This window comes from Musca vetustissima, unplaced genomic scaffold, assembly GCF_032173495.1.
Source record: "Musca vetustissima isolate MV318-11 ecotype Yass unplaced genomic scaffold, APGP_CSIRO_Mvet_v1 utg330570, whole genome shotgun sequence".
NCBI classification, from domain to species: Eukaryota; Metazoa; Arthropoda; class Insecta; order Diptera; family Muscidae; genus Musca; species Musca vetustissima.
Genome location: NW_026876124.1, coordinates 1 through 18,712, shown reverse-complemented (window position 1 = coordinate 18,712; position 18,712 = coordinate 1). Strand labels below are relative to the sequence as shown.

The 18,712-nt window shown below is 35.4% G+C and overlaps 1 protein-coding gene across 1 annotated transcript; it reads left to right on the top strand.

Moving 5' to 3' along the window:
- Positions 1-14,259: 14,259 nt before the first annotated feature.
- LOC133338621 (CUGBP Elav-like family member 1) lies at positions 14,260-18,707 on the top strand (the record flags this gene model as incomplete). Its single annotated transcript, XM_061546786.1, has 2 exons — positions 14,260-14,441; positions 18,447-18,707. Coding segments are annotated over 2 exons (443 nt in total), but the record flags the coding sequence as incomplete, so codon positions are not given.
- Between the last annotated feature and the right edge of the window lie 5 nt (positions 18,708-18,712).

The following is an 18,712-nucleotide window of genomic DNA, read 5'->3' as shown; positions in this document are numbered from 1 at the left end:
CTGAATAATCTACCCTTTTTAGCCTACAGGTACTTCAATTATTCGCCTTTAATTCGTTTTTTGGAGTACAGGTCCTTGGAAAATTATTCTATAAAAAAATTCGCGCTTTTATCCTACAGGTCCTTCGATAATTCTACTTCAAAAATCTACGGCTATTGGCCAGCAGGTCCTTGAAAATATACATGAATTCAATGATTTTTTAAAAGAGCGTGGAGTTCGGCTAATGAATTGAATGGTACAGGGTATCATGTCTGTGAGACATACGTGGTTCCTTTTGAGAATATGCATATAATCACGTTTTAAGTCGATTTATGCATGTCCGTCTGTCTGTCCATGTTAAATTGTAAACAAAGTATAGGTCGCACTTTTGATTCGAATTGGATGAAATTTGGCACAGCTTAAATATGTGGCCCCAAGGACGAAGCTTATTTAAATTGAGAAAAATCGGTTCAGATTTAGATATAGCTCCCATATATATTTTCGTTCGATTTTAGGTAAATTGTGCACCAAGGTTCCTATATATCCTTGGATGTAAACAAAGTGCAAGTCGCATTTTTGATTCGAATTGGATGAAATTTGAAACTTTTAAAGAAGAACCCAACCTTCTGGTTTCGTTTGCGGGACAGCTTTAAACATTTTATTCAAAGTCTTTAAAGTCTCTTTATTGGTGCGAATATACAAGTTAAAAGCGATATTTATAGACATGACCTATAAGAAATTTCCAAATTACTTCTATCCTTTTTGAAATATACTGTAGATTATGAAGAATATTCTGCTTGTTGAATACCTTATAAATGTCCTATCGGGATCTTCAAGAATTTTTCTTCATATAGAGAAAATGTAGGCGACTTCCAAATAGATTTAAGGTCCTTTCTAAACCTTGACCCTTTTGTACTATTTTAAATATTTAACATTATTTCCAGCAGTATTTTTTAAAGAAGAACCCAACCTTCTGCCTTCGTTTGCGGGACAGCTCTAAACATTTTATTCAACATCGGTGTTTTTTTCTATTCATTGTCGCTTTTTGGTGTTGCATGTCTGCAAGTTAGCCTTTATTGTAGTTATGTGTGTATTCACATACATATGTATGTTGATCACCACTAGAATATGTATCGACAACAACAACATCCACACCAACTAACAATACAGCTAACCAAAAAATGTATGTACAAGCACAAGCATACCAGCTAACATGGAAACTTTTATTGAAAATTGTTAAATGCAACCGACGGGTGCAACCATGCATATTTGTGACATACATAAATATTTTACAGGCAAATATTTTTTGCCACAATGAATGGCAAGGCAAAATATTCTGAATCGATGTTATTCAGCATAGCCCGAGTGTCAAATGGTTGCATTTTACATGGATTTTGGTGTTTAGGGTTAGGATTTTGATTGGTGTTAGGAGGAATTGGAAAGTCAATTTGTCTCCAATGGGGCGAGAGGGGATGAATTGAGGAATGTCAATGATATTAGAAATATTTAAACTCTTTAGCGGTGTTTTGATCAAACTTTTCCGGGACCTTACGGGTTTTCTTGACTGACAATTTTTTAAAGCGGGATTCGGGTAGATACTTTCCCCTTCTAAGCCTGTTGTTTCCTCCTCCCAAATGGAGAACATGTTCACACATTGTCGTATTGTACAACAAAATATGACTTCATGTTAGTGAGTGAGTGTGTGTGCCTGTATGTGTGACATGATTGTAAAAATGCCTGCCATCGACATATGTATTGATGGTATTTTTATGGCAATAACAGCAGTTGCCAATACCAAAAAGGAAGCAGCACTCACTGGTATTGTGTGGAGGATGTTAGAAATTCCAAGCAAGAAATTGTTTTGTAGCCAATATCCCTACCCTTCCCCAGGTTTTTGTTTCGATTTCGATTCAAAATTGAAATCGCGTTTCCAACAGTATTGCAATGAATACCAACGAAGCGTACACCCCATCTTCTCCTCAAACCCCTGTACATCACATCCAATACACAAAGCAACCTCAACTTTGTTGTTGTCAAGTATTATACAATCCCATATGGTAGGATCTGTGGTGCATTTCCACCATAGCTTCGTTTGTTTGTTGCACATATCGACTCATGAAAATTCTTTTAAACAACAGCAACAAAAACTAAAAAACCAAACTTTTAATGTAATTGTACAACTGCCTTGAATAAAAATCTATGCCATACAACGACGACGTCATACCGTCATGCCATACCATTTAGTGTAGGCGGGACGCCGACGATGATGATGACATTGCTTTTGAAGTGGAACACAAAGTAGTAAACTAACAAGTGTAAGTTTCCTCAATGAGCACGGAGAAGAAGAAGAAGCGGCAGCAGCAACAACAGAAACATTCACCCAAAATCCAAGACTTGAAATTCATGTTAAGTTTCTGAATGCACCATATAAACTTTTCTTCTTGATTATATTTGACAGGAATTTTGGTATTTTACTGTTAAATTTAATTTACTAAATTGAAAAATGCCAAAATGTTGTTACTTTGGCAACAACGAAATCGTTTCACAAATTTTGTTAGGAGGAAGGAAGGGCGGCAAAATTGTTATTGTTTAGAAACAATTATTTTTATTAAATAGAACAAGGAAGATGGGTTAAAGAAATATTGAACAACATATTAAATAATTGAAACCTTTTTTTTCAAGAACAAGGACGCATGACTTTGTTAAAATGATTTTTAAAAGTATGCCAAATTCGTGGAAATCGAAGGATATATATGGGCACTTTGGTGCACTATTTACCTAAAATCGGATGAAAATATATATGGGAGCTATATCTAAATCTGAACCGATTTTTACGAAATTTAGCACACATCTTTCTAGCCTTAAGTGAGTACGGTATGACAAATTTCGGGCAAATAGAAGGATATATAGGCACTTTTGTACACTATTTACCTAAAATCGGACAAAAATATATATGGGAGCTATATTTAAATCTGAACCGATTTCAACGAAATATAACACACATCGTTCTAGTCTTAATTCAGAACGCAATGCCAAATTTCGTGCAAATCGATGGATATATAGGGACTTTGGCACACTGTACATAAAATCGGACAAAAAAAATATATGGGAGCTACATCTAAATCTGAACCGATTTTCACGAAATTTAAAACACATCGTTCAAGACTTAATTCAGTACACCGTGCCAAATTTCGTGCAAATCAAAGTATATATAGAAACTTTGGTGCACTATTTACCTAAAATCCGACGAAAATATATATGGGAGCTATATCTAAATCTGAACCGATTTTCACGGAAAGTAAAACACATCGTTCGAGACTTAATTCAGAATGCTATGCCAAATTTCGTGGAAATCGAAGGATATATAGGCACTTTGGTGCACTATTTACCTAAAATCGGATAAAAAGATATATGGGAGATATATCTAAATCTGAACCGATTTTCACGAAATGTAAAACACATCGTTCTAGACTTAATTCAGTACGCTGTGCGCATATATAGACACTTTGGTGCACTATTTACCTAAAATCGGACGAATATATATATGGGAGCTATATCTAAATCTGAACCGATTTTTCCCAATTTCAATACGGTTCGCCCTTGGGTCAAATAAGTGAACTGTGCCAAATTTCATCCAAATCGGATCACAAATGCGACTTGTACTTTGTTAACAAAAACACATGGACGGACGGAAGGGCGAACAGACGGACATGGATAAATCGACTTGAAAAGTGATTCTATGCATATTCTCATGAGGAACTATGTGTATATCTCGTTTCCTTTTGCATGTTACAAACATATGTACAAAGACATAAAGACGCGTCGATCTTCTGAACAGCTCTTCCAATTTGAAAGACCATGTTCCGAAATGTTGTTTTCCACTAGATCTTTCCATCGAAAACGGGGTCTTCTCCTTCTGCCTTAACCATCATTTGGCTCGCCTTTGTATGTCTTTTGAGCTGGGGCATCTTCATTCATTTACACAAATTGTCCTAACCAGCTCATGGTTCATTCGACGCCGATTTTCACTGCCGACGAAGATCGACCCGTAGATCTTTCGGAGTATTTTTATTTTAAACACCCCAAGAGCTGCCTCATCTGCTCGCGCAAGTACCCATGCTTCAGAACGGGTAGCATCAGCGTCTTGTAAAGTGTGAGTTTGGTCTGGCGGGAGGTGGCCTTGTGGTGGCTTACATAGACCATAGTATCATCTGTTGGCCAACACTATTCTTCTCCGAATTTCAAAACTGATGTCATTAGTTGTATTTATGGCGGTACCAAGGTATATAAAATCTTTGACTACCTTGAAGATGTAGTTCTCAAGTTCCACAGTTGGTTCGAGTCTACTGGAAGTCTTGCGCGTTGATACCATCAATACGACAGACTATGTACATGTCCGAATACAAATTGTAAAGTTCGTGGTTCATTCGACGCCGATGTTCAACGTCGACGCAGATAGGCCCGTAGATTTTTCGAAGAATTTTTCTTTTAAACACCCCAAGGGCTGCCTCACCTGCTTGCGCATGTACCCATGCTTCAGATCCATACAACAGAACGGGTAGTATCAGCGTCTTGTAAAGTGTGAGTTTGGTCTGGCGAGAGATGGCCTAAACTGCTTAATTAGTAGCATAGCATTAGTAGTAGCATATGTTGGCCATCACAATCCTTCTCCCAATTTCAAAGCTAATGTTATTAGTTTTGTTTATGGCGGTATATAAAATCTTTGACTACCTCGAAGCTGTAGTTCTCAAGTTCCACAATTGATCCGAGCCTACTGGACGTCTTGCGCGTTGATACTATCAGCTTGGCCTTCTCCCCATTTAGTGCAAAATCCTCTTCGGCCGAATCCTTTTCAATTCGTTCAAAGGTGAGTGTTGCCGCTCGCAATGTTCGACCCATTCTGCCGATGTCATCGTAGCGGAGTAACATGTGTTGTTTGGTGTACATAGTGTTATTTCTAATAACCTTTGCCTATCGTATGGCCCTTTTCAGCAGGATGTTAAAACAGGTCACTCGACAAACTTTCACCTTATCTGAACCCTCGTTCGATATTAAAGTTCTCCGGTAGGTCCATTCCGTCCTTAACTGCTTACCTTGTGTCAGTTAAAGTTATCCTGCATAACCGTATTAATTTTGCATAACCGTATTAATTTCGCCGAACACAGACATGGCATTAAACATCTCTGAGCGGATTGGGCTGTTGAATGCGGCTTTGTAGTCGACGAATAGGTGGAATGTGTCCATGTACTTTTGTGGGTCTTTTTTGCAGTATTTGGTGCAGTGTAAAAATCTGGTCTATAGTGGATTTTCCAGGTCTGGAGACGCATTGATAATATTCAATCATATCATTGACCATTGGCTTCAGTCGTTCACATAGAACGCTAAATAGCACTTTATATGCGATGGTAAGGAGACGTATTCCTCTATAGTTGGCACATATCGTCTTGTCTCATTTTTTGTGCACGGATCATAGGATACCGAGGTTCCAATTATTGGACATGCATTCCTCTAGCCTAATTTTATTAATCAGTTGATGCATGCTCCAGATCATCGGCACCTGCTGCTTTATTATTCTTCAGCCGACTAATTGCTATTTTATACCATGATTTCTGGGGTATCATCTTCACCGTTACTATTTAAAACGAAGCTTTGCAAAATGCTACTTCCAGATCCGAAACACGTTGTCTGTATTAGTCACCAGGCTTTCTCCTTCATCTGTACAGGAGGACGTGCCGCACCAAAACCGTCGGTTTGTTGTTTTACTCGTTGGTAAAATTCCCGGACTTCATTCTGATTCCTGTACATCTCGCTTTGCGTACGTTTTACTTTTTTCTTTCTTCTTAAAAAAATGTAAAGTTTGGAACTAATCGGAAACTCTATCGATTCATATTAGATTAAAAAAAAAAAAACAAGTAAAAAACCAGTAAGGAAAGTAGTAAAGTCGGACTGGGCCGACTATATGATACCCTTCACCACTTTGGGTATATTCTACATATGTATCCTAACATATGTAGAATATATCTGAACCGATTTCAGGGAAACTTGCCAGAGACTAATTTATATTACATCAGTACGTTGTGTAAATCGACCTAGCTATGGATCTTTTCATGAAGCTTAACAACATCATTCTAGACTTAATTCAGTACCCTATACCAAAATTCGTGCAAATCGAAAGATATATAGGGACTTTGGTGCACCAATTACATAAAGTCGAACGTAAAAATCTGAACCAATTTTCACGAAACTTAGCACACGTCATTCTAGCCTTAATTCAGTACGCTATGACAAATCAAATGATTTTCTGAGATTTTGGTGCACCAATTACCTAAAATCGGATGAAAAGGTATATGGGAGCTATATCTAAATCTGAACAGATTTGCACGAAACTTTGTACACATTATTAAAGAATCAATTCAAATTTCGTGCAAATCGAAGGATATATAGATACATTGGTACACCATTTACATAAAATCGGACGAAAATATATATGGCATCTAAATCTGAACCGATTTTCAAGAAATTTTACACACATCGTTCTAGACTTGATTCAGTACGCTATGCCAATTTCGTGCAAATCGAAACATATATAGGTACTTTGGTGCACCTCAGCCATTAGGCTGAGGATATACAAAACACGTTTATAACAGATTATTTTTTTAATAATTCAATTATTGTTAAAACCAAATTTACAAGATTTCGACATAAGTTTTAATAAAAAAACATAAAAAAACAAAACAATCCCCTTATTCTTAATTAAAAGGTATATTTGAAAACATATTGCCTCCATATTGTAACGTTCCTCATATTATCGCAAATTTAAATTTCATTATGTTTTATATAATGTTTAAAACAGATTTATTTAATTAAAAGAAATCTACCTAATATTTTTTATAATGAATGACGCAAAACATTCGAATCGCCCCTTTGTTTTCCCTCAATGCTGTACAAGTTAACGTGCGAGTAGTGTAAGGGTATGTTGTGCAACCAACCGTTTCTAGAGGCAAACAACGGATTTATAAAAAATCAAACTGGATTTTTCCAAGATGAAAAAAACCAAGGGTACTACTCCAACATCGTAAATGAAATCCAAATGCCATACTCTATGGCTGCAGCACTGAAAAAAACAATCCCAACAATTCTGTGTATTCCGCTGCCTGTCAGAGCAACGCGCATTTATTATTAAATTTAATTCAGTAATGCAGGATAATTTTGCACAAATTTACGTTAAAAATTTAAAGAAAAATATATTTTATGTTAAGCAGCAGTAGCAGCAGAAGAAGTATAAAATATTCATGAAGATTTTTTTCTCTCGCTTCGACGTTCTTTACACACAAACACTTTGCTGGGGCACACACACACAGAAGGAGAGGCTTCTAGCTTTGCGTTCACGTTAACTGCCCATTTTGTGTAAATTCTGGGAGGGAACAATGGGCATAGTGTTTGCCAGTTGTATAACCATCAACAGAGGACATATGTTGCAGTAGCCGGGGCGGGAGGTGTGAATGTTACATCACGTGTACATAACAGCTTCACGCCAAGACTGCGTTCTTTGATGGGTTTCTTTAGCCGGGTTTTTTTGCCTCATCATTTCTGCATTAAAAAAATATTCTTCAATCATGTTTTAATTTTCCCAAGCAAGTTGAAAAAGGGAAGGAGTGTTGGAAATATGGTGTAAAAGAAAATGCTATTTGGAGAAAAAAATAAAAAATCACAATTTCCGAAGTACAGAATTTAATTCTAGAATTTGAAGGTTTTATATATTTTCCCTCCTGGGACTTTTTCTTTCCATCAATATTTCCTTTCTTCACAAAATTGTTAAATAAATTAAATTCAGAGAAACTATAGACGATTTTTTTTTTGTATAATTTTCATATCCCAAAATCTTCCCCAAACTTTGTATCCCCACCTCATAATAAATGTGATTAAAGTAAAATTTTACAGCTGAACAAAAAAAAAATGAATCAACAATTGCTCCGTAAATGTACGAGTAATATGCATAAGTATTTTAGACTTCATAACTGCTATACAACAGCTCCACAAGCTAGCCTTCAAGATCCTTACCCTCAACACCCCCTCACAAACCCCCTGCCACCAACAACAACCTCCTCCACCTCTAAAACAACAGAATTCAATGAAAAATGCAAAACACTTTTTGCCAATGTGAAATGTTTCGCAAACAGAGGAAACGGAAGAGCACAATGGAACAAAAAGGAGCTGCAAATGACCTTAATGTGTTTGTAGTGGTAGCAGCAGTAGTTGGCCATGAAGCGCACCAGATTCTTTCTCATTTCGTATTTTTTTTTCTTCCACACACACATACATTTTAACTGCGATTGACTTGGCCAAACGATCCATCCAAAAACCCCTCCAACGTTGGCAGCTTGAATTAAACCTCAAGCTGTAGATTTTTTCAGCAGAACCCGATTCTTTTTTGTGTTAATCTTAAAATAAGCTAAATACGAATTTTATTATTACATTAATTTTACATTACATGCAGTTTTTTCGGGTTTTTGTTTCTCGTTGCGTACTGTTGTTGCCTGACTGCCATTTTTGCCAGTAATTTTTTATACGAATTTCTTTGTTGTTTATTTTTCTTCTCACTTTGGCTCATCATCATCGTCGTCGTCGTAGACTGCAGCAAAAGCAACAGCCAGTCGGTAGAATTTGTAGTTGGTCATAATACCAACTCTAGGGCATTAGTTAAGCTTAACAGCTCACAAGGGAATGGCAAATATTATTTCAGTTCAGAAGAATTCCATCAGAAATTAGTTTAGGGTACAATGACTAATATTTTATGGAAAATTTTTTCAATGAACCAATACTAGCTTTAATTTTTTTAGACCTTATAATTTATAATTTTTAAAAAAATATTGTTGCACTACCAACACTTTGCTTTAATTATTTAAACACTATTTTTTAGAAATTTAAAGAGGATGGTTGTATAATTTTAAAAGAGGATAAATATTTAAAGAATTTTTTTTATAAAGCTAAAAGAGGTGTGGATTTCCTAAAGGTTTCAAAAAGGCGTTGATTTTTGACGGTTCCAAAGAGGCGTGGATTTTCAAAAGGTTCTAAAGTTCCAAAAGAGGCGTGGATTTTCAGATGGTTATAAAATTTCTGAAGTGGAGTGGATTTTCTAAAGGTTATAAAATTCCAGAAAAGGCGTGGATTTTCGAAAGGTTCTGAAGGCGTGGATTTTCTAAAGGTTATAAAATTCCAGAAGAGACGTGGATTTTTGAACGGTTCTAAAGGCGCCGATTTTCGAATGTTTCTAAAGGCGTGGATTTTCTAAAGGTTATAAAATTCCCGAAGAGGCGTGGGTTTTCAATAGGTTCCCAGGAGGCCTGATTTTTTTTAAGAATATTTTCACATGGACCATTAATGGTTGTGAATTTTTTAAAGAACATTTTCTCATGGATCATAACAAGACGTGCAAAAATCCTGTTCATCTTTCGGGTTTGAATTTTCCCATCAAAGGGACTGTAATGGCATTCCGTGTTCTAGGACGGCGATAAACATATTTTAAGAATATTATCTATTATGGGTATTAGATATCCCTCACGTCATCGGTATTTCTAAAGGTTATAAAATTCTAGAAGAGAAGTGGATTTTCGAAAGTTTCTAAAGGCGTGGATTTTCTAAAAGTTATAAAATTCCAGAAGAGGCGAGGGTTTTCAAAAGGTTCCCAGGAGGCCTGATTTTTTTTTTTTTTTTGTAAGAATTTTTTCACATGGACCATTAATGGGCGTCGATTTTTTAAAGAACATTTTCTCATAGATCATAACAAGGCGTGCAAAAATCCTGTTTACTTCCGTACCGCTACAATCAAAACTAATAACATCAGCTTTGAAACCCGGAGAAGTATGGTGTTGGCCATCAAATTCTACCAAACTACACTCTACAAGACGCTGATACTGCCGGTGCTGTTCTATGGATCTGAAAAATTGGTACTTGCGCAAGCAGATGAGGCTGCTCGTAGAGTGTTTGAGAGAAAAATTCTCCGAAAGATCTATGGGCCGATCTGCGTCGACGGTGAATACCGCCGTCCAGTGAACCATGAGTTGTACCATATATTCTTGGACATCGACATTGTCAGACGTATCGAGCTGCAGCGACTACGTTTGCTAGGCCACGTTAAGAGAATGGATGAAGATGCCAAGTGATGGTTCATGCAGAAGGTGAAGGCCACGAATCCGATGGAAAGCTCAAGTACGCAACAACATCTCGAAATATGGTATTTCAAATTGGATGAGATGCGCACAAGACCGACGCACTTGGAAATCTTTTTAAGTTCGGCATATGGAAATTCTTTGATACAGAACTTCACCACACTGTGGTACAGGGTATTATGTGTTTGTGCATATATTTGTACGAGGCAAAGGGAAACGAGATAGACTCACTTTCTAAGTCGTAAACAAATTAAAAAAAAAAAACATTTATGACCCGAACTGGATGAAATTTGGCACAGCTCACTTATTTGGCACAAGGACGAACATTATAGAAATTGGGAAAAATCGGTTAACATTTAGATATATCTCCCATATATCGACGCCTCCGAACCATAGTATGCTAAGTTGACTTAGAATGTTTTAAAGTTCCTTACGTTTTTAGATACTACGGTCCTTAATTTAAATTCTCTGAAATTTTGGTAATCATCTGCCAATCCAAACCTTTTCAGACTTAGCATACTATTCTTCGGAGGCGTCGATATAGTTTCGCCCGATTTTCAGTTAATGGTTCACCAAAGGCCCAAAATATGGTCGATTGACACAAAATTTCGCACAATAAATCATAACGTGTGTCACGTTTTGTTGAAATCGGTTCAGATTTAGATATATCTCCAATATATAGTTTCATCCGATTTTTAGTAAATGGAGCACCAAAGCTCCAAAATGTAGCCGATTGGCACGAAATGTTGAACAACGTACAGAAATTAGTATAAACTACTGTGTGGAAAGTTTCACTCAAATCGGTTCAGATTTCGATATAGCTCCCATATATAGTTTCCTCCGATTTTCAGAAAATGGAGCACCAAAACTCCAAAATATTGCCAATTGACACAAAATTTTACACAACGTACTAAAGTTAGTACAGTGTAACGTGTGGAAAGTTTCTCAAATCGGTTCAGATTTTCATATAACACCCATATATATATAGTTCAGCTCCATCATAAGGTTGCAAAATAACCTACCGCGTGGAAAGTTTCGCTCAAATCGGTTCATGTTTCGATATAGCTGTCATATATAGTTTCATCCGATGTTAGGTAGAATGACATGTTTATGAATTGATCTAAGTCGGTTCACATTTAGAAAAGGTCCACATATTTTTTCTTTCATCAATTTCATGTTAATGGGCCTTTAAAAAAATGCGACATCTATAAGGATGCATCTGTTGAATATACTCAAAGTAGTGAAGAGCATAATATAGTCGGCTCCGTCCGACTTTACTACTTTTCTTTACTGGTTCATTTTACATTTTCCCTTGGATTTGGCTCGTTTTCGAAGACCTCGTGACGATCCAAAAACATCTTTCGAAGCTCCACATTCGACACCGGATGAGTTATGAGTGATTCAACGATATACTTTGTTCGTTTCTTGTGAACGAAATGCCCAAGGTTTAGTCTATGTCTACAAAGGTACAAAAAAAAGTTAAGTTAAGTATTAAGCTAGAACGGTTAAAGAATATTTGTTCAAGGACCCAAACAGCTATATATATTTTTTTTTTTTAATTGAAAGAATTTTTTTCTTAGAACAAACACAACTGATTTAACAATTCATCAACGCCCAGACGAAACGGCTGAAGCTAGAATCTTGACATTGGTCCAAATGTGACAGATAAGGTTGGGTTTTTGGAAATTCGTACTAGAACGGTACGAAAAGTACTAAATGTGATACCATTGTATTTGACGAACCGGTGGAGCTAGAACTCTGAAATTTGGTTTGGTGGTCGTTGATGGAGTGTAGGATAGATGTACCAAAAGGGTTTTTGGAAATTCGAACTATAACTATCCGAAAAATACGAAAATGTACAAACTTTGGTACAATTCTGTAGCATGTGAACGGAAAGCATTAAAAATTTGGAGTGTGAATTAAGGTTGAGAAGTAGGGGACGGTTTTGAAAGCGTGTACTCATGTGTACGAAAAGTACAATATGGTACTATATTTGGTAAAAATTTAATTTGGAGATACGAATCGAGTTGGAATCCTGGAATTTGAAATTAAAATTACCGTCGGAGTGTAGGATTGGGATATGAACGTAGTTTTGGAAATTTGTTACTTATTTGTACGGAAAGTACTAAATCGTACTATAATCGGATCACTGTAGATCTGGGATTGAGGTCTGGATTCAGTTTAAGAAAATAATACTTATGGGTACTAAATGGTACTAAATTTGGTACAATTTGAATTTTAGGTGAACCAATAGAGCTCTAATCATGAAATTTGGAGTCAGGATCACTGTTGAGGTGTAAGATTGAGATATGTAGGAAGTTTTAGAAATTTGTACTAATGTGTACTAAATTTGTTACAATTTGAATTGTGAGTGAACCGATGGAGTTGGAATCCTGAAACTTGGATTTGGAATCACTGTGGGTGTGTAGGGTTGGGGTATGCAGGAAGTTTTACAAATTTGTACTAAGTGTACTAAATTTAGTACAACTAAATTGTGGGTGAAGCCACAGTGTTGGAAACCTTAAATTTTTTATTTAGGATCACTATAGATGTGTAAGATTGGGGTATGTAGGAGGGTATGGAAATTGTTACTACTATGAACTAAATTTAGTACGATTTTATTTTTGGGTGAACCGAAAGAGTTTGAATCCTGAAATTTTGAGTTATGAACACTGTGGAGGTGTAGTACTAAATTTAGTACAAGCCATATATATGTGAATTTTGGAAGAACCCACCGGGTTATAGGCTTAGTTTTTCTTATCAACCACTTCAGCCTTTATGATAAATTGTGTAAGGACTATTTTTCCAGAAGTAAATAGGTCTAGTCAACTTAGCGCAAATGGATTTTGATAATGAAATTTGTTCTAAGAACTAATGCCTTTTGATTTTAAATCTGTATTTTGAAAAGTATTCTGTAATTTTTGTCTGAACTAACTAAACTGTTGTGAGGCTTATCTGGGAATATATTTTTTTAACTCCACCTATATATAAGACAACGAGGTCTAAAATATGCTCAATCTATTGCGCCATATAATATTATTACATAGAAATTACTTGACAATACTTCCTGAAATGTATTACTAGTTCCAAATATAATATTATTTGTAAGGTATACGACAGTCGTTCCTATTCTACATTCTAGTATTCGTATTTATTTTCTTAATTCATTCTTTATTACTATTCTAAAATAAACACATACCATACAATGCTAAAATTTGCATTATTTTCATTCCCCTCACTTCCCTCAATTTTCTTTTATTTCTTTCATTGTGCATTATTACACATTTTATTATAATGAATTTTAACCTTACAAACAACAACAACAACGACAACAAAAACTACAAAAGCATTGTATATATGAAATATAAGTCAAGCGTTAATATTTATGCTCACATACAAGGGCCTTCTATTATATGGTTTTTGTTGTAGTTTTTACCATATTTGGTTGAGGGCATAATGTGTTGGTATATGTGTGTTACGTTATAATGAGAACAATAAAATAAAAAACTTGTACCGAACAATAAACAAGAAAACATTATTTTAATGCCATTGTGAAGGTCTTCATTATAATGAGAGAGAATATGATGAAGATTTTTTTATGAATAATAATAATATTTATATATACAACTACCCAACAACTTGACATTGCTGCTCATATTGCGATTAAACTAAGAACTCATCTAAGGTGTACAGTGCACAGTGGTATTTACATGACAAGGTCTTGTTGGTAACATTTAAATGTATAAAAGCGCATTTAAAGTCTTCATCATTCGAAATTTAAATACTAATTTTATGTCTTAAAATTTTAAGTTCAAACCAAAAATAATATACAATAGAATGTATTTATAAACCCCTGTACTTTATTTTTGTCAGACAACTGCATCATCAAGTACAAAGTCAAGTTTAAAATCTTCAAGCATGACTTGAATTTCCAAAAACAAAAAACCCTCATTGAAATATTTGTTTATGTCTGTTGATCTTGACAAAGCTTACGTTTACATTTATATTTAGATGATAATATTGTATATTTAAAACATTAAATAAAAATTATTGTATTTACAACATTAATTAATTGTTTATTTGTTTTTCTTATCTCTCTCACTCGTTTCAGAACGTAAACTGTTCATTGGTATGCTAAATAAGAAACTGAACGAAAACGACGTTCGAAAACTTTTTGAAGTACACGGAGCCATTGAAGAGTGCACGGTGTTGCGTGATCAAAACGGTCAAAGTAAAGGGTGTGCCTTTGTGACATACGCTACGAAACATTCGGCGATATCTGCGATAAAAGTAGTAATTTTCACATTTTTTTTTCTAAATTGATTAATCTAACAATACTAACACGGCATGAAATTTAGGTCAATCAATTTGTGAAGTGTTGAAATTATTTAAAATTTATAATTAAAACAAATTTATTGGCCTATGACAACAGTACTTTTGATCCGACAACCTAACAGTTGCTAACATTTGATTTTACACCAGTTGGTAGTATTTATTAGTTTTTAAATAATGTACAAAAGCAAGTATGCCCCAGTCTCATAACACACCTGGAATATTGCATACAACATCAAATTGTTCTTTCTGATATCGAACTACTATTTTTTGGAAAGAATATACCAACGCCAATATTTTTGTAATTCCAATCCTCGAAATATACACTTGAGACATGTCTGTCTGTAGAGATCCCGATAGAGATCACAATTTTTAAATTTTGATATATGGGAGACATAACACTGATATTTTCTACAATGAAATAGTTGTTGTGTGCTTTCTACAATTGCAGAACTTAAGGCTCACGAAGTTTTCGTAGATGAAGTAAATGTTCGATGTTGCTTTAGAGTGATGATATGATGGATGAGGAATTCTGATATACGTCATATTAGGCTACAAATTCTTTTAAGACAATCGAAAGAAAACGGTAGTTAATAAAGCAAAAATCAAGGAAGGGATGTTCCCGCAAAAGGAAGAAGACATGAAGAGCTGGAATTTCATCAAACTATTACAGATGAGCAGGAGGGGCTGGGAGTCTAGAGACCCGAGCATAATTACCTTTATAGATAACTGTAAGGCGAAAGAATATATGTAGAGGGGCTAAAGTTTCAGGGACTTTATACGAATTGGAGGATGGAAGTCTATGTTGATGAATTGAAATGCTAGAAAATCGTTAAAGACGACAATCTAAGGGACCGGGCTTTAGCCAAGGAGTCTACATAGTCGGAACCAAGGAGTCTACATAGTCGAGGTTAATGGCACAATCTGGAGGATATAAATTGTGTAGAAGGAGGGCTAGGGATATGGTAAAGAACTGTAGGGCCAACGTTTATAGCAATGAGCGACGGCATCCACTCATACTGAAGGTCCTATGAGTAAAATGCTGAAGACCAGAGATTAAAATGAGACCTGAAGTTTAAATAAGTCTATATTGATGAGCTGGGGGGCTATAGACTTCATATAGTTGATCTGAAGAGCCAAGGAGTTTATATAGAGCCAGAGACTCACTGAGATGAGCTACACGAACAGAAAGTTCATAGAGAAAAACTTCTAAAAAGTCTCTAGAGGCGAAGTGGCTAATTTGCTTATATAGACGAGCTCTAAATGTCTAAACACTTTACATATATATGAGCTGAGGGTCAATATCCACTAATTTTATATAAATGAATTGTTGCGTCAGCGATGTCTAATTAGATGCTCAGGATGTCCATATGTACCAACTGAAAGACAATGGAAACAATCTTTAGATATGTAACACTGCATTTCCTTAATTGTCGATATAAAGGTCAAGGAGTATATAGAGGCAAGAACTTGGGAAATAAAGGGATAATATGGAGGACTGAAGGCCAAGGGAGTCTACAGTTAAGTGGATGGGTACTTGGAGACAAGATAAAGGGTCTCTCCTCAGAGGAGCTTAAACTCAGAGAGTATCTATAGACGAGCTGGAAAACGGAAGTGCAAGAACTCATTTAAAGCCAAGGGCCTGCGTAATTATGAAGATGATATGAAGGACTTTGAAGTATCTTTAGAAGAGCTCAAGCTTGGAAATTGTCAAAAGATCTGGAGGAAGTTTTTTTTAGAAAAGCCGAATTGCCAAATTGCAGTCTTTTTTTTTTTTTTTTGGAACACATACTGAATGTCCTTGGAGTATATGGCTGTAACTCAGAGATTTTATGCAGACGATCGGAAGAGTAAAAACAGAATTTGTATAGCCGAGGTGGAGCACCAAGAAGTTTATGTAAACGAACAAAAGAGCAAAGATTTTATAGAGGTGCTTTTATAAGGTGCTTGTAGAGCACTTAAAAATACGATATAAAGTCTCTTTAGAAGAGCTTAAGCTCGGAAAGTATCTATATACGAGGTGAACTAATCCAATAACCAAAATGTAGAGGTTAAATTGGCAATCTGAAGGAATTCTTTAGAACAAGGGGGCTGTGTACTTATAAAGACGAAATGAAGGATTTTGAGGTTTTTTTAGATTTTTTTTTTTTTTTGAAGAGCTAACCTACACCTTTATATTGAAACCCCAAATTGCAGTATTTTTTGCAAAATGTCGGGGGTCGTTTTATCAAAACCTTGACCTACGTTCGGGTCGGTACCTATTTTCAATACCGAACATTCTAATTCATCAACAAATTTATTAAATTGTGCAATTGAGTATTAAAGTATACAAATTTCCCTAACATAAATGACATACAGGTTCCTTAGAAATCAGATTGTCGTTAACTGTTAAAAAAAAAAAAAATTATACAAATGGATCCAGACCAGAAGGAAGGCCGAGACTGTGACTCTTTATAAAAGACCTGGGGAGATTTATATTTGTCCTGTCTATCGACTTCTTCATTTGCTTGGGTGCCGGTCGCGCATGTATTACAGATACCGAATAAGCCAGAAGTCCTGTAAGAAGGTATTCTCGTCATTGACAGTTCCAAATGACTACTTACAGACACTGTTTGTTATAAATTCAGATTAGACATTCGAAACACCTAAAATGTAGCCAGGCACTGAAAATATGACTTCTATGTCAAAAATATTGATCTCTATGTAAAGAATATTTCTATAGGAGTTTAACAGAGATTACTTAATTTTTAACTACTTCCTCCAGTTAAAAAAATGCCTCGGATTGACAAGGTTACTGCAAAAGTATTAGAAATGGCGCATTTCTGCATAAATAATTGTGTCGTTTGTAAAATGTATATTTTTATATTGTCTAGTAGTTGCTTAGAAGTAGTTTTAAGCCCCTCAACCCAGGCATAGTTTTTACCGTTATTGAGGTTTGAAACCAGGTCTGTTCTTCGACACCTCATTTTATTTGAGTCACAACTTGCCTCTGAAGTTTGCATCGAGATTTACTTCCCCTGACCTCCTTAAGGCCATTTATGTTTGTTTGGCTTATTTTTATGTGACACATTGATGCCATCTAGTGATGCCATCAAAAATATACAGTTGTTCACGATTTCTCCATGGCTGCGAGGCGTGATTCACAGAAACTCCCTATAGTCGTCGAAGAAGGAACCGTTTTTATTGACTAAACATTAGAAATTCCCGACTTTGTTTGAATAAGTAATTAATATACATGGCTAAAACCACATTTCCTTATCTACCTTAAATGTTGTGTCCAATAATTTCTTAACAATTTTGAGCTTATTTTCTTACATAGGAATTTTTTGGAACCTCAAAATTTTATTTTTATTATTATTTATTATTTTTTAATGCAATCAATGCTTTATTCCATTTTTATTAAATTGAAAAATCAGATTTTTCTAAATATTTTACCTTTCTATTTTCCAACTGGTGTAAGTTATGCAAATTTATTGTCCTGTGTAAATTGCATTTCAGTAACTGTTAACATGAAAACCCCCACCAACCAACCAACAACAAACATACTAACAACAACAAAAACATAAATAAAATCCCTGCAGTAAACTGCAGCAATATTTTTGAAAATCGTTAACGGGAAAACAAAGCCGTACCGCAAAAAAAAAACAGAGACGGATTTTCAGATTTATTACCCCATTGGAGGAAAAAAAAAACCCACTGCATTTTTTAACACAAACAAACACCAACATCAAAATAACTTCATTTGAAATTCATGGATTTTTTCCCAAAAAATTTCTCGTTTTTCTACTCCTCTTTCTCTTTTTTCAAACTCTTGTTGTTGTTTTTATTTGTTTTTCTACTATTTTTCGTTTCTATTTTCTTCTTGATTTTTATTTATATCAATTTTTCGGTTTTCCGTTTTTTCTGCAAAATTTTCATTTCATATTTGTGTGTGTGTGCGGCTGATTTTTGAACACCCCCGTCCAGACACTAAATCAAAACAAGACCATGGAAGGCTGCACCTCACCATTAGTGGTGAAATTCGCCGATACCCAAAAGGAAAAGGAACAAAAGAAAATCCAACAAATCCAAGCGAATCTATGGAATTTGGCGACGAACATGAATATACCCCTGGGACAGACAGCGACAACGGTTTCGACGCCGGCCATTATGCCAAGTACACCGCAACAGGCCAGTCCGGTATTGGGAGCCGATGCCATAACACCAGCATCATTGCAGCTGTTGCAACAATT